This window comes from Polyodon spathula, chromosome 4 (assembly GCF_017654505.1).
Source record: "Polyodon spathula isolate WHYD16114869_AA chromosome 4, ASM1765450v1, whole genome shotgun sequence".
Classification (NCBI taxonomy): domain Eukaryota; kingdom Metazoa; phylum Chordata; class Actinopteri; order Acipenseriformes; family Polyodontidae; genus Polyodon; species Polyodon spathula.
Window position 1 is genome coordinate 84,634,221 of NC_054537.1, and position 17,099 is coordinate 84,651,319.

The following is a 17,099-nucleotide window of genomic DNA, read 5'->3' on the forward strand; positions in this document are numbered from 1 at the left end:
GGCTTGCCTGTTAGCTGCCCGGCAGCTGCACTGTTCTCCGACGCTGTAGCTCCTGGGTGGCCACATGGTGAATCCACAGTGTGTAAAGAAGCGGTCGGCTGATGGCACACGCTTTGGAGGACAGCATGTGTTCGTCCTCGCCGCTCCTGAGTCAGCGCAGGGGTGGTAGCGGTGAGCTGAGCCTAAATAATAATTGGGCATTTCAAATTGGGAGAAAAACAACAGGTACTGCAAGACATGATTCTATTTACTATTGGACATTTATTAAAACGTGAGTGAATGTTGATCATATTATAAGCTCACATGGAGACTTCCATTGTTCTAGGCAGACAGCCCAGTTCAGATTGGAACCTAGTTATCTTGCATCTCGGCAGTTTCATCATTATCCACATGAAGCCCTGTTCAGTCAATTCTGGAACTGAGCACATTAGACCTCAAAACCACAAGTAAGTATTTTTTTACTGGTATATCAAATTAAAATTGGCAGGGATTTTTTTTCTTTTTTAATTTCCCCTACCTGCCTGGGTTTATTATGTTCAGGTGGCTGGGGTTGATTAGTTAATTAGGTTAATTAACGATCAATCAGCACCCAGCCACCTGACATAAAAGGAGGCCTCTGCTTCCCATTAGGAGGAGGGAGCTGAGGAAGCAGGTTGGTGGGTTTTTGTGGTTTTGAAATTTTGAATCCAGTGAAGGCATTGCCCAGCCTGGAAACCTTATTTTTGTAAGTTTTGTTTTTTTTGTTTAGGTATTTGTGTTTAAACATCTTTGTTTTGCCCTTGTGCACGTTTATTTTGCGTTAATTTATAATAAGTATATATTTTTGTGAACTGCAGTCTGTCTCTGGGCGTCTGTCCACTCGCCAGCCTGCCACACTGGGCAATGTGTATGTTTATCTGCTAACTCACCTTGACATGACCCTCATTACTGTAGTTTCCAGCATTCTATGAAAGAGAAAATGATCCCACAAAGCACGTGCAGACAAAATGTGTGAAATTTGAATCCAATTTACCAAGAGCATGGAAGCAAGTCCATGCAAGCATGATAGTGAAGCTGCAACCATTTTTATGACTGCAAAGAAAGCCTCCAGAAATATCCATCATCAATATAAGCAATACATTTCGAGTATTCTAAACCAATGTTATCACTATCTAGGGAGAGAGACCATTGCTTTTTTTTCCCCAAAAAACATTTGATACCAGTTATATGAAACTGTCAAAATCTGGTTTCGTGGTGCCATCCATTTAATGTTACACTGATATACTAAGATCACTAAATACATAGGCCTATAGGCCTTTATGTGAGGGACTGGATGAGCTTTAATAGAAAATGAAAAAGATTCCTAAAAAAATCCTGATTAAGTGGAATAAACATGCAAATAATCCCGTAAGGAAAAAGAGACTAACAATAATAAAATGAAGGAAAATCAATACATTGTTTATGGTGATGTTTAAACCTAAGCCAACCTAATACAGTTGTTCAAAACAGGCTGTGCAAACTGTTTGGCTAAAGGATTTAAAAAAACACACACACACACACACACACAAAACAAACAAGATACTATAAAAGGTAGAATAAAGTTTAACTTTATGTAGCCTATACTTTTTTTTTTTTTTTTATGCAATTAAAATGCAGTACTTCTGGAGACAGAGTTTATTAAAGTTCTAACACCATCTCAATCTTTCACAACACATGTTTATAATTAGAGTACAACCACAACCACATCCAAGTGAACACATGCTTGATGCAACTCTAAATGTTTAGCTCTAAGCTGGGATTGATGTTATCCTCATTTAAGGCTTACCGATAGATGGATATCTGCTTTTAGACGACTTCTGCCTTAAAGACTACATTATCATGCAAGCCAATTAAACATGCATTCCCAAGCACAGTAAAGTACGTTAATCAATGATACAATCAGAAATAAAGCCCAATCAACCTGAATGTAGATACCAGTGCTGTACAAGTAATAGCATTCCAAACCTCTACCCATACTATAGGAATGCAAACAGTTTGTTCAGCCAATCAGTGCTTCAGATAGCATAGTGGCAACAAATCATAATACATTTGGTTGTTTATAGATGCATGTATGAGAAAGCAATCATCAAGAGAACGTACCTACAGACCAACCAATCATATTACTTTGAGTTGTAAAACCTGAAAATGCTATCAATTCAAATAAATGAAAATAAAAAATCAGCCAACTGATTTAAAGCTTTCCTTCCATACAAAATTACTGTTAATCCCCCCGTGTTTACAAAATTGATTGTTTCGCTTGTTTTTGTAGGTCATTTGTAAAGTACAGCAACAATTAAAATCATTCTTAAAATACTAGGTCACTACATCATACCACAAGAATATTGGCACCGCAGAGCTGAATGTGGTTACCATTAATAAAACAAGTCATGACTCATCATTGCTGATCTCTTCCCTCTTTCTACAGCCTGTGTAGCACTGATGGAATTTGCACGTTCATATCGGGAATATGTAGCTGACACAAACATGGAGGCTAGTCGATCAACACGAGAGAGGTCCACTGTGCCATACATTTTATTGACTGCGTGTAATCAGCTTAAGACTTGGTGAAAGCATAAAAATCAATTAAAAAGGTCTTTAGAGCAAAATACTTCCATTTGATTAATTACACAGTTTACAGAAGAGCATGCCCACAAGAGGCCATAAAACAAAGCCACCCAATCTGACAATGAACCTTTTTTACACAGTTTTGGTGAGTTTAGTCTTACAAATAAGGTTTACTGCTTTTAGAGGATAGAATACTGAAACCATTGTTTCAGTGATGGTACATTCATACAGTAGATGGACCTACAAAATAAAAGCCATCAGTACCTTGAAAAAGTAAATCACTTTACTTACATATGCATGTCGTTCTGAATGTGCTTCTTCTGAAATACGCAAGGAACACCAGTTTTGTGGTTTAGCACCGTTTAGGTACATTGCAATATTGACACCTATTACGCTGCACCATAAATATTGCAATTTTGGTATACAACGGTTAAAGCTATGTCTGGGTTCCTATGAACAAAGTGAAGGAAATTTTGATTTGAACACATTTTTAATCAACATCTACAAAACAAATCTGAAATTCTACTTGGCTTTCTCACCAAGCCTCACACTTGAACATTGCATCCACTTCTACAGTACCTTCCTGTCATCACCGCCGTTCTGCCTTTGGCGAGTAATGACCTGTCAAATTTCAAAACTGTTCAAAGTAATTATTCCAATCTTGGAGAACACCACTAGCTGGAATTACATTAGCACTCCTTAACATACAAAGCCTTGCCATAATGAAATAGTCTGTCAGCCCATTATATTTACTTCTGACAAGTCTCTCCACACACATCATTGATAGCACCCTGGAACCCTAGCACTTACAGTATAGTATCCCATAGGGGTCATGAACTAAAACTGGAAAAGCTCTCTATAGCAATAGCCGACACAACAAATACGGATAACAAAATACACACTGGTACATTTCCCATATTTTGTACATCTCTCTTTTCTATACTTTCACCTGAAGAAGAGACCTTTGAGGTCGTGAATGCTTGCAATTAATTATTGTTTAGTTAGTCCAATAAAAGGTATCACATCTCCTACTCTTTGACAATTAGTCTCTGGACTAATACGTCTACCATTTAATCCATTCACGAATATGGAAGTGTATGCTAGATTCCCATAAAAGCTGTGTCCTAAAACCTATGATATTGCTTGCAAAAGCTCTAGGAGTCCCATCTAAATAATGACTGACTATAGGCAAAAAGGCAATGAATATGGAACAAGACTGACCAATGTGGTAGATTTCAAAACAAGATATTTCATTTTCAAACAAATCTCTACCACTAAAATAAAATATTAAAATACCAAGGTATCTAGTATTAACCTGCTAGAAGGAGCGTGACAAAACTTGAAATAATAGTCCCAAAATCCTACTCTGGTCCTTAAGCAACCTTTGTAACAAAACTCTTTATATTTGGGTTTTGGTTCTAGTCTTTTTTAACCTTACAGTGTCCTGCCATTGACACAAGAAAGCTGTAGCGAATCACAATAACTTCATTGCCACCCACTCCCACATCCCCCAGCTCATTAAAACTGCTTCTTGGTTATGGATCCAATTAATGGTTAGGGTGGTATCACAAAATAGATAAAATTATGTCAATTTTTCCAAGAAATGAACAGTATACATAATTGTCCATTGTATCCATACAGTGTGAACAATTGAAGCCAGATGCAACCAAGACTTCAGAGCCAGCTGCCAGCACATTGGGCCCTATAGTTCGAATTCAGACATTGATCCAAATAATCTTATTTGGATTCCACGGGCCTGCACTGCATCATAAAGCACCCCAGGAGTTAGAAAGCATAATCAATTGCTTGTTTACTGGACACAAAAATATTCAAGCGTTTAATTATGAAGCAAGCAATAAACAAATAGGAACATTTTCTGGAGGTCTGTCAACAATGCGACCTACTTGGCCACAGTCTGTGAAATGCTTTACAAAATAACGTAGGCCAGGATATTACAGCCCATGCAGTGCACTTCATGTATGAATAGCACTCTTGGAAGCACTGTATGTTTGTTGATCTGGGTATGGGCAGGGTGGCTTAAACTTGTGATGGGACAGTGTTCCTTAGGTTAATGGCTATTATTTATAAGGTCAGGAAAAATGTGAGGTATATATTTGATACTCAGGAGCAGGGTCTAGTCCTGGTGTTAATTGTAAAATTATTTTTTATAATTTTTTTTCAGGTTGTTTCATTCTTACACTTGTTCATTTCTGATGGCACAGCGTGGTGTTGGTAATGATGAGCTATAGGCCAGATACACCAACGTGCAATTTGCACATTTATTACAGAAAGCTAACTGCTACAAAACTAGCAAATAAATTTAGGCATACATTTGTGTTCTTAAATGATGTAAACTTCACTCTGTTGTACCTTAACAAAGTTTTCCTACTATCAGAATCCGCGAACGTGCTTCCTTTGACAAAGTGTTGATGAAAGCTGGTTGTCAACTGATAGGCTAAAATAGTTACGGTTTTATTTGAAGGTTTATTAAATGGTCAGTGCCAAGTTACAGTAGATTCCGTTGTATTTGCTTTCCTTTGCACAGCATATCCTTTTAATGTTTTTAATCAATTTAATTTGTTTTGTTGTAAGAGCTTACTATCAGCCCTCTATCAAATTCTGGCAGATTTGACATCTACTTGCAACAGGAAGAGGCTATATATAGGACGTTTGAAAACTTAACTTGCAACTGGAAAGCTGCAAATAAAATAGTTGTTCCTTTCTCAAAATTTAAAATTAAACTAATTCTAACAGTCTTCCAGCCATGAAGTGGCCCTCAAGTCATTTTAGGGCTTACATTATGGCAGTATATAAATCTTTTCACGCCTCATGATAAAAATTTTCATCTCTGCATGTGGCTTGTTATACTAGGTTTAACAGTTACTGTACATTTAGTTTTGTTTTAATTTATTGCACATGTACTGTAATTAATCATTTGACACCCAACTTCAGCTAGTCATAGATGACTTGCTATGAGCTTTATTAAATCACAAGTCACAATATGGTTAAGGGATGAAAGATAAGTACCACCAATGTAATATTACCATAGCTTTTTAACAAAAAAGGATTGTGGTTTACTCAGCATGATCCTTCAAAACAGCATCACAATCCAGACTAGACTGTTAAAGCTATTCATAGTGCTGGGACGAACATGGAATATTCATTTTGGAACATTCGTTCATTTTCAAATGTTATCAAAGCCTTTATATGTAACACTGTATTAAAAGTTGAAAAATATCCCACAAGAACGAAAGGCCTTACTTTACCCTTGTGAATGAACTACAAAGCAAAGAAAGCAATACCAGTAGTTGAAATTGTGTTTGTTTATTTCAAGTAAAAACAAAGCAGACAATGCATTTTTGTCTTAAAATAATCCCTGCCATTGTTGTCTTCACAATAAACAAAGCGACCATAGACACATTTTCATAAAGTAATAGCATTCGTTTTAAACTTGAATAAACACATCAAATAAAATAAAATGTGAAAAAGGGAGCGTTGTACAATGAAAACAAACAATGTTTGCTCATCTTTTTTTGCATTCCACTTAAACTAGGATTGCATCATGAAAGAAAATTAAAAACATTGATTACTATAGGAGTAATTTCTTTTGCAATTATGACACAGGTCATACTACTGCAGACAGAAACGGTCCTCGATTGACTAAATAAAATGAGAGAGAATAATAATAAATGTGCTTCAGTGAATTACAGGTAAATAATTTCATCTAAGGTTTATGTTTATAAACAGTCACAGAAACCAAAATATGGAATTATTTCCCTTTAATTCACAAAGCCCATCCACTATTTTTTATAATACATGGATATTACCTGTGATAAAAAAAGACAATAAAACAGGTGTTAATGTAAACTGCAACTGAATAATAATAATAATAATAATAATAATAATAAATGCATTTTTGATAATTCAGGAACTGTGAATTAAACTGGGTAGATACTGAAATGCAAAAAATTACCTATTTTTAAAGGAAAAGGTGTTTCAATAGGGTATGTTTTTTATTTTGTTTTTTTAGTCTCTGTCAGAGTTGAAGATTATTTTTCTTGTTCGCTTGGTTGGTGTTGCCGTTGGTGGAATATCATTGTAAATTTTCACAGACAGATTTGTTTGAAAGTGGTTGGGGTGCACAGGAGTCAAATATGGGTCTGTGGTCAAGTATAATCATCTAGACAAATATGCCATTTTGGTGTCATTACTGCAGTATTATGCTTTTTTTTTTTTTAAATGGCTCAGGATGCAAATATAGCCTTCATCCATATACATCTCACATAGTAATGGATGCATACAATTATTTATCCACAAACCCGAAAAATAGAACTTGCATCATTCAAATGCCGTTTTGCAAATTTTAAGCAATTGTAGTGCTTGGATGAACATGGGATTGTCATATTTGGATATTCAATCATTTTTCAAAAAGTACTAAAAGCCATTATTTTGCTTTTATTACAGGCAGAGACAGCACAGCAGCAGAGGCAGGGGGCGTGGCCCTGTGTGTGCGCCTTCATTTTACAGCAAGATCTTACCACATGTAACACGTTAAAATAGAAAAAATATCCCAGGAGTGCAGAATAAGTTGTGCAGGACTTACTTTACCCCAGTGAATTTACTTCAACAACAAAGGATACCAATTTCAATTTAAATGTTTGTTTATTCACGAAACAAAAACAGTGCATAAAACTGACATCAATTTTTTTTTTTTTCATCTCTTGCCATTGCCATTTCTTCACAGTAAAAAGTGGCCATTGTTGAAACATTTTCATAAAGTAATAACATGAGGTTTACTTATGTCTTTTTGTAGCTGAACAAGCAAACAAAAACTGAATTCTAACTTTAAACACTTCAAAACAAAGCAAAACGTGGAAATGGCGTTGTAAAGTGAACGGTGAGTTTTTCCCCCTTTTGATTCTCGTTTATTACATTCCACTTAACAGGAAGCCGCAAAAAAATTCTATAATATATACAATCTATATTAAAAAAATAACTACACAACAGTTTCAGGAATTTGGGTACTGCTTAAGTGATGCATTTCAGAATGACGTGCTTGCCTTTCTGTCCCATGAGATTCTGACTCGCTCTAAAGCAGCACAACGCGTTTTTGTTCCAGATGGCTTTCCATAGAGATCATTGTGCGCATGCATAATCTGGTTTGTTTACTTTTCTGCTGTCTGAAACTTTTAAATAAAGGCCCAAGAGCTGCTGTGCTGATTCTGTCTTATGTATGTATGTATGTGTATATATATATATATATACACACACACATACATACATACATACACACATATACATATATCACACAGACCTTTTTCAGCTTTTTTTTTTAAAAACTGTCATGCACATTCTAGTTTCTAGTTTTGCCTAAAGGTCTTCAGTAGCTCTTTACTTTTTCCCCATATTGACTTATTGGTAATGACAGCGATAACCCTATGCTTAACCCTTTTATACTCTCTGCATTATCACATTGAAATTTCTGCACCTTGTAGACAATACTATCATAGAATCAAAGAATATTCCTTTAATAAATAAATTGTAGACATCTATTTCTTGTAATTTTTTTCCCTCTCATTCACAAAAGCAAAACTTTAGCTTCAAAAGATTGTTTTCTAAACATTTATGTTTCAGAAACTTCTAGAAATTCTAACATTTCCATTGGGGTATGTAAACTTTTGACTACAACTGGTGGTAAGAATACAAGCGTACAACTTTTATCTTCCAAAATAGATGGCTTTTTTATTTAGCAAACAGAGTGAACAGCAACACTCACCAGCGTGCGGGGCTGACCTTGGTCGACAGTCGGAGTCCCCCAGGAGAACTCCCCCACTGGTCCGTGCCTGCCAATGGGGCACCGGCAGGACACCACCCCGCCCCCCTCCCCCTCACAGCAGAGACAATGGCAAGCAGGTTAACTTGGAGATACCACAGGCTAAAGTATTCCACTTTAGCCTGTGGTAAATAAAATCCAACCTGTCGATTTTTATTTGACTTTGGCGTTTTTTCTCAGCGTGTGGATCTGGGGGGCTTGTGATTTGTCACCTATTGGAGAGCGACGCACCGGTTACTTATGTTTTAGCGCAGTAAGAAAATATAGACTGCCGGTATTGACTCCGCCCCCTTCCTTGATGGCCGGCTTCTGACTGACCCTGGAATGAACTCCAAACCATCCAGTCTAGGGCACACTGTTCCTGTTATACAGCTCCCTAACAAGTAGTTCCTGTTCTCCTGTGTTTGTCAATAATAGCCCACACAGTGCCTTTTGGCAAACCAAGTCTTTCTGCTATTTTTCTGGTACTTTCCCCTTTTTCGTTTAGTTGCATCACTGCCATTTTGATATTGTTGCTGTACTCTTTAGTTTTAACAATTTTTGTTGCTCTTTTCAGTACTTGATTATATGTATTTATTCTATAAATTACCAGATGTTTATAATTCAATCATAATTGTCAATAATTCATAGGTTTCATATGTTGCTTGCCTAAATACTTGTCAAAGTATGAAATTAGTTTTTGCATGTTGTTTGTCATTTTATGCATGTCATTTTATTATAAAGATGAATATTTACATTAATTTATATCTTTCAATAGAAAGAAATTATAAAATCACGTTGTGGGTTTTTTTTTTTTTTTTAAATTCCCAAATACTTTTGTCTGCGACTGTATCTCAAGGTCATGACAAAAATAACTTGTGCTAAATTATTGAATAAGCAGGTCTCTAAACACATGACTCACCAACAGGTCTCTATGACTTAAACACAATGTGTAGGATAGCAGGAATGCATCTAAATGTAATATCGACCAGAAGTGGTTTTACACATTCTACCAAACACGTCAACCAAATGAATAAATCAGGTCAGAACGAAATACACACCTACAACACATCGTTTAAAGCCACAGTACATTTCAAACAGCACAAGCGCCCCCTGCACTCACTGGACTTCGCAAATCTTGTCAACTTGTACAGTATAACTTTATCTGAGCCGTGGCATGCTGCCAGCTGGACTGCAGTTGTATATTATTCTTGATTCGCATGGAACGCTTCCTGTCAGCAGCTATTTAGCCAAGCGTACCAGTCTCCAGTCACTGCTGCAAAAAATCTTAACACATGGGCAGAGAAAGAAAACGTTAAACACCAGATGCTGTGAATAAATTAATCTGAAATAAAACAAACACGAACGCTGCTGCTAATCTTCCAACCAAAATCAGATGCAAGAAAGCAGTTTAAATATTCATCATTAAATCTTCAACATATAGAGCAGAATTTGAAATATAATGAAGTATTTATCCAAAGGAAGTCGGGCTCCCAGTAGGTTCTGGGGCAAGACTGTTTCTGTTTTAAAAAAGTAGGATACCATTACATATAAGCAACATATTCTCGAGGGCAAGTCCATTCCTGTACCATGATCACAGGTTCTTTTTGGCACCGACACCACCCAGGTTTACAGTCTGTGAAAAGAATGAATGAGCTTGGTAAAAGCACCGTCGCAGGGTGTGTTATACAGACGGGACAGCAGGTTTGAGCCCTGGCTGTACAGAGTCAACCGTCTCATGTAATATCAACATGGGGTTGAAATGTCATCTCTTCAGAATTACACAGTCTGGGGCACCATGTTGAGGGTATTTAAAAACAGACCATTAACATTGTTTTGGCCACTTGTTACCTTTAGTCCTTGATATAGGAGTTTGAAACTAGGGTTTAAACCAAAATGCAACCTTGGAAAACCTTTAATTACTTTAAGTTCAAAGGTTGTTTTAGTTGCTGGGATACATGCTTCCTTCCCCATTAAAACCTATTTGACAGGCCATTTTACAATTCTAGATAGAAGATAATTACTCACCTCAACCACCCAACTGGACATAAAACAGCATTTTGTAGTAAAAACAGCGACAGTTCTAATATTTTCATTATATTGGCAAAGACAAATAACTGTTTTCAAACTTTTCTCTTGCAGGTCTAGGACTTACAAGGTCTCCATTAATACAGTGAGTTTTGAAAGCTGTATTGCATGTTACTGTAAGACAAACATGGTGCACATTGCACAACAGAGAAGGAGAGAGAATCTATTTTAAGATGTATTCATGGCAATAGATCAAACACTTCTTGGTGGTGTAGAATTGTTGTGTGCAGGAGTTGATATAGCCTTGGCAGAGTAAGATAAACTTAAGTTTTCAGTGGATTAGTCTAGAGTAGGCAATCAAACAGGCATTTACCTGTACAGAATAAGTAACACAAAAACAGACAGAGGACTAATTTTCTTTAATAAAAACAGAATACCGCAACACATGACAAAAATTGTAAAATGTGCTATAGGGTTAACTATTTACTATTTAGAATAAACATAACAGTTAAAGAAAGGCAACTAAACAGATTCTCACCAAGTTTCATAAATAATGCAGACTGCTTAATACACTGCACCCTCTTACAGTAGCACCAAACACACCATTAAAGGCAACATGAAGGTACTGTGTGTTCTTTCAAGAGCAAAAAAAAAAAAAAAAACACACCTGAATCACCAAATTAGAAATGGTTTTAGAAAAAGTTTTGTTTACATAAACAAAGCATGCCCGTCTGAATGTCATGCAGTATTGGATCAAACGATTTACAAACAAAGTAAAATCAGGATATGTGAAAAGATATCAAAGATATGTCCACTGGTTAAAGCAATGTAGCAGTGAAATTGTTCATTTTACTGGACACCACCTGTAAATGTAGCAGAGCTGAGAGAATCATAAAATGTGCTGTCTACTACCAACTATAAAGACAGCATGTTGAAGTGTGTGGTCTGTATCACCGATACAGGCAGAGGAAAAACAATGTGGCAGTAGTATAGCCGTGTACTAAACAATAAAACTGGCTTAATACAGCAGAAATTTAATGACATAGGTATTGTAGGTCAATGATATGGTCAACATATTTGGCATACAGATTACATGAGCTCTGCAAATGTGAAGTCACATCCTCAAATGATTTGTGAGATACTGTATGTGGATTCAACAGCGTGACTGCAGCAGCTTTATAAAATAAGTCACAAATGGGTTAATTTTTTTTTTTTCACCACTTACCCATGATCCAACTTGACAGAGAATCACAGAAAACGACTCTACAAAAGATTAAGCCAATTTCTGGAAGCCTTTACTTTATCATCCAGAAACCAAAATGTCACACGACCCTAATGTAATACTAGAGGCGCAAAACACTAACATCCCAAAAGTAGATAGATCTAAAACAAAACAGCCAAAACAGTTTAATAGATCAATTAAAACAAATAATCAGCAAAAAAAAGGCACTTTACAGAGAGTTTAAAAGGGACCAAAAAAACAAAATACACAGAAGGAGTATTTGTAACTGCAAACACAAGTCAAAAAGGAAGTTAGAAAGGCCGAGAGAAATGAACATTGCTAAGGGAGCTAAAACCAATTCCAAAAAGTTTTTTCCAATATTATAAAAGCAAAAGAATATTCAAAGAGGAGGTTAAATGTATAAGAGATACAAATGGCAAAATCATAGACAAAAGAGAAGAAAACTGAAAATATACTAAATGATTACTTTTCACAAGTTTTTATAAAGGAGGATACAGACAACATGCCCCACATGCCAACCTGTACCTATCCAGTTTTAAACAACTTTAGCATAACAGAGGCAGAAGTGTTAAAGGGACTAAGAGCTCTTAAAATAAACAAATCCCCTGAGCCAGATGAGATCCTCCCAATAGTACTCAAAGAAATGAAAGAAGTAATTTACACACCGCTAACCAAGATCATGCAACAGCCTCTTGACACGGGCTGTACCAACTGACTACAGAATTGCAAACGTAATACTAATTCACAAAAAGGGAAACAAAACTGAACCAGGTAACTACAGACCAAGAAGCCTGACTTCTATTATATGTAAAATATAATAAGATCCAAACTGGAAAATTACCTGTATGGTAACAGTATCCTGGGAGACAGTCAGTGTGGTTTTAGGAAAAGGAGATTGTGTCTGACTAATCTGCTTGATTTTTTCAGGATGCAACATCGACAATGGATAATTGCAAAGCATATGACATGGTTTATTTAGATTTCCAGAAAGCTTTTGATAAAGTCCTGCATAAAAGATTAATTCTCAAACTGAACGCAGTCAGGATTCAAGCAAATGCACGCACGTGGATAACATGTATAAAACAGAAAGTACTGATTAGAGGAGAACCCTCAAAATGGAGTTGAGGTAACCAGTGGAGTACCACAGAGATCAGTATTAGGTCCTCTGCTATTCCTAATCTACATTAATGATTTAGATTCTGGTATAGTAAGCAAACTTGTTCAATTTGCAGAATACACAAAAATAAGAGGAGTGGCAAACACCATTGCAGCAGCAAAGGTCATTCTGAATCTTGTCTAGATCATTTTGAACTGGGCAGACACATGACATTTATTAGAGAAAAGTGTAAGGCAATACAAATGTGCATTATAAATGCCATATGGGAGATATTAAAATTGAAGAAGGAATCTATGAAAAAGTCTTAGGAGTTTATGTTGACTCAGAAATGTCTTCATCTAGACAATGTGGGGAAGCTATAAAGAAAAGCCAACAAAATGCTCGGATATATAGTGAACAGTGTTGAATTAGTAAGACCTCATCTAGAATATGGTGATCAGTTCTGGTCACCTTGCTACAAAAAGGATATTGCTGCTCTAAAAAGAGTGCAAAGAATGGCAACCAGAGTTAGTCATGGTTTAAAAGGCATGTCATATGCAGACAGGCTAAAAGAACTGTATCTATTCAGTCTAGAACAAAGAAAAATACGTGGTGATCCGATTCAAGCAATCAAAATTCTAAAAGGTATGGACCCAAGGGACTTTTTCAACCTGAAAAAAGAAACAAGGACCAGGGGTCACAAGTGGAGATTAGATAAAGGGACATTTAGAACAGAATCGGAGGCACTTTTTTACACAGAGAATCGTGGGAATCTGGAATCAACTCCCTGGTAATGTTGTTGAAGCTGACACCCTTCAAGAAGCTGCATGATGAGATTCTGGGATCAATAAGCTACTAACAACCAAACGAGCAAGATGGGCTGAATGGCCTCCTCTCGTTTGCAAACTTTCTTATGTTCTTATGTGGCAGCCATCTTAGATCACAGGTCAAGCCACCTCAGGTCTCCCCGCCCTGCTCCCGGCCCCCTGAACCAAACTGTCTGAGAAACAAATGGAAATTCTAATTAAGCAATAGAACCCAAATAAGAGGTTATGGTCTGGCCGAAGTTGAGGGCATTTAACATAATGAGAAGGACTTTACCAGACAGTAAAGCCCTCTTATGAGGGTTCTGTTGCTATTTGAAAATGGGTATGTTAAAAAAAAAAAAAAAAAAAAAAAAAAAAAAGTTCCTGTGGGTTTTTTTTTTTTTACATGATTTTATGCAGCACTAGTTTTTGTTGCTAACGAATATGAACGTTTTCCACATTATTCCAGCAGTGCTGTTTTGCTCAGAATTCTGTATGTGGCCTGGTAGCCTTCAGGCTTCAATATCCCAGCGGTGGACTATGAAACGCCGTGAGTATTTCCAATATCCTAAATAATACGTCAGTACTAAAAACAACATCTTCTACTTGCATGGGGCTGTTCTTCAGTTCGTGTACCTTGTACAGAAAAGCGAACATGGTTCGTGAACGGTCTGTAAACTGTTTGTAAAAGAATATTTAACAGTTATATTCTTCATTCGGATTCAAGAGCAGGCATGTGTATTTGTGTAAGTTTCAGTATTTAAGTAACCGTTAGGTTGTAAAATTAGCAGAAAAAAATTAAGAGCACCGTCCTGTATTGTTACAGTGATATGCTTGCTGAAAAGTAATCAGACAGCATCCCGCTGTTTCATTTCTTCAACTCGTCATTCAAACCGGAGACTATATGCTGTTGTGGTAACTATTTTATTTAGGGTTGTAACGAAGAGTACATTTTGACCTTCGAAGGCTCGGAACACATCGTCGAAGTTAGAACCGTGGATGGTACTAATTTGCATAATTTACTGGTGACGTCACCATAGCTGCTAGTTTGTGTTAAATATTCTTGTACATGTAGATTTATTCTAGCATGTTGTCCAAGGGACAACTTTACATATTGTAAAAAAAAAAAAAAAGGTAATTTAATAGAAATAATCGGGCAATCTATTCAAAAACCCAACGTGAATGGTACGTTTAAATATTTACTTTTGATTCATGAATACCATTTTTAAATGGAGTCCAGCCCCCTGGCTTCTCAGCTAGTCCTCAGCCACTGGCTTACTGCATGTATGCTATATATTTAATGCATGCCATCAACCATTTTAAAAGGCATTCGAAATTTCTTACACATAATTAGTGTACCTGCACCTTCCTACCTGGACAGGGCAGGTCTGTCCATACCCGTGCTAGTACCCCGACCCCAACCGAACTCACTACACAGTTAGAATTTTGCCATGTCCCTATGTTCTATTTTGTATGTCTGCAATAAAAATATTCATGAAATAATAAGCTGCACATTTTAATTGATTGGTTTTACACACAGAGCGTTGATATGCATAATCTAATAAAGTATCTTGTTATGACGCTCGGTTCAGTAATGACTATGCAGCATGCACAGGTGCAGTCAGCTGAAGTTAGGAAGCGGTTGAAGTTCTGTTCGGTCTCCACCGTGCTTCTAGACATCACAAAATTTCCTGAACTGTGCTCCAACCAGCGACAGGGTTTAGCCCGATCCACACATTTACATATTAACAACATGTCACATTCAATAACATATACAATTCGCCCTTCCCAATTATTTCAGGCTCATTTGAATATATTCAAGCAATCCAATCGGGATGTTTCCACACCCCCACCTCCTTATGACCTCTACCATTGCAGTGCTGAAGGAACCGTCAAATGCAATACTTTTTTTTTTTTTTTTTTTTTTTTTTTTCCCAATGCATTACCGCTAATAAGAATTGATATTCCAAAACAAACATCATCCTATTTATTTCGGTTGGGGCAGGATTTTGTTAAAGAGAAATATGGATGTTGTAATGGAGATTTGTGAGGATACATGTGTAGTACATGTTTTTTACGCACGGACGTTAATACATATTTGTGTAAACATAGCGCATTTAACTTAGCACATGAACTGGTATATCGTATTATTTATAATCCTGTAAACATTATAGTTTTTTTATTTCACGCGCTGTTCGTGTTCAAATATAGCTCCCGCAATGCGCCCCTCAAAAAAAAAAAAAAAAAAAAAAAAAATCTAATAAAACAAAACCAATTCAACCCCTAAACATTTGAGTTAATTCTGGAATCTATATCAGCTGTACCAAGTTTTGTGCAATCCAAATTTTAACTTTTTTTTTCACCAATTGTATTGATAATTAGAAACAAGTGTTTTCAGACTGTCGTTCTGATGAAGGGGCTGACTGGAAAAATCACTGATTGGCTGATTTCAAACATTAAAGTACGTTGGGAGAAAGGACGGTAGCTTTTTGGATGCTTTTTTGTAACACTAGTTCCACTTTCACCAAAAGTATATCGAATTTTAGTTTTTCTGCCAACAGGCATGTGTATTTTCCAGACTTTATGGTTTTGTATATGACCCTAAACACTTTTTCACTACTATGCATTTTCACAAGCAGCTGTTGTGCTTTTTTCAAACATGCTAATTCATATAAATTAGTAGTTGGTATCTTTATACCCAATTATCAGTGTATTTGTTTGTAAAATAATATACTCCACCCACCTTTAGCAGCGATTTCTTCTTGCAAGGTTTTGGTAACCGCTTTCCAGACATTGCAGCCCAGTAAACAGAGCAGGAGGGCTGCGGACCTGCTCATTTCCAGCCGCATTATTTGGCTTTAAATAAACGTGTATTGAGATTTTTTTTAGTTCAGGTATTCACATCAAAAAAAAAACCGCGACGAGGCGATACATTCCACAGCCTTCCATATTGCTTTTTTCTCCTTCCTCGGGTCCTCTCCCTCCTTCACTGTGATTTGCAGTATTATATTTCCTATCCTAACTCGGCATCCCTCTGTCTCCCAGGCGCTTTTTCTGTAAAGAACCACAGCAGAGGCACCACCGTTAACTCTTTCGTTACCAAGGATTTCTCACAGCAGCATCGTAAATACTGTAGTCGAGGAACAGACGCCACCTGCTGGCGAACCGTGCAACTCTAATCTGACTAGCGCTACATTATTTATCCTTTGGTCACATTAATAATTCATCATGAAAGACTAGAGCTACAATATTATAGACACTGAGTCAAAGAATTGGAATACCTGGGGAAAAAATAGATTACTGACTCAGTTATTTCCATGTTCTGAAACTTCAGTTAGGTTAACAAATTGTGCATGGTTTGCTTATAATTAGTGTTGGGAGGGTGCTGCATACTGGGTACCATGATGATGGGGGGGGGACTTCCAGGGTCAGACGGGAAGGTGCATTGCATGAAGATGGCTATTTACACAACGCAGGTGTGTACTATCTGCCAACTTAGTCCCAAGACACTGAAGAAATGGTGAACACATC

The 17,099-nt window shown here is 36.7% G+C and overlaps 1 protein-coding gene across 2 annotated transcripts in view; it reads right to left on the reverse strand.

The window, feature by feature from the left end:
* LOC121315002 (protein FAM171A1-like) overlaps positions 1 to 16,617 on the reverse strand; it is a 67,951-nt gene extending 51,334 nt beyond the window's left edge. For both annotated transcript variants that reach the window (XM_041248831.1, XM_041248830.1), the window contains exon 1: positions 16,312 to 16,617. In XM_041248831.1, coding sequence (XP_041104765.1) covers positions 16,312 to 16,417 — 106 coding nt within the window. In that variant the 5' untranslated portion in view covers positions 16,418 to 16,617. The remainder of the gene's footprint in view (positions 1 to 16,311) is intronic.
* Positions 16,618 to 17,099: the final 482 nt, after the last annotated feature.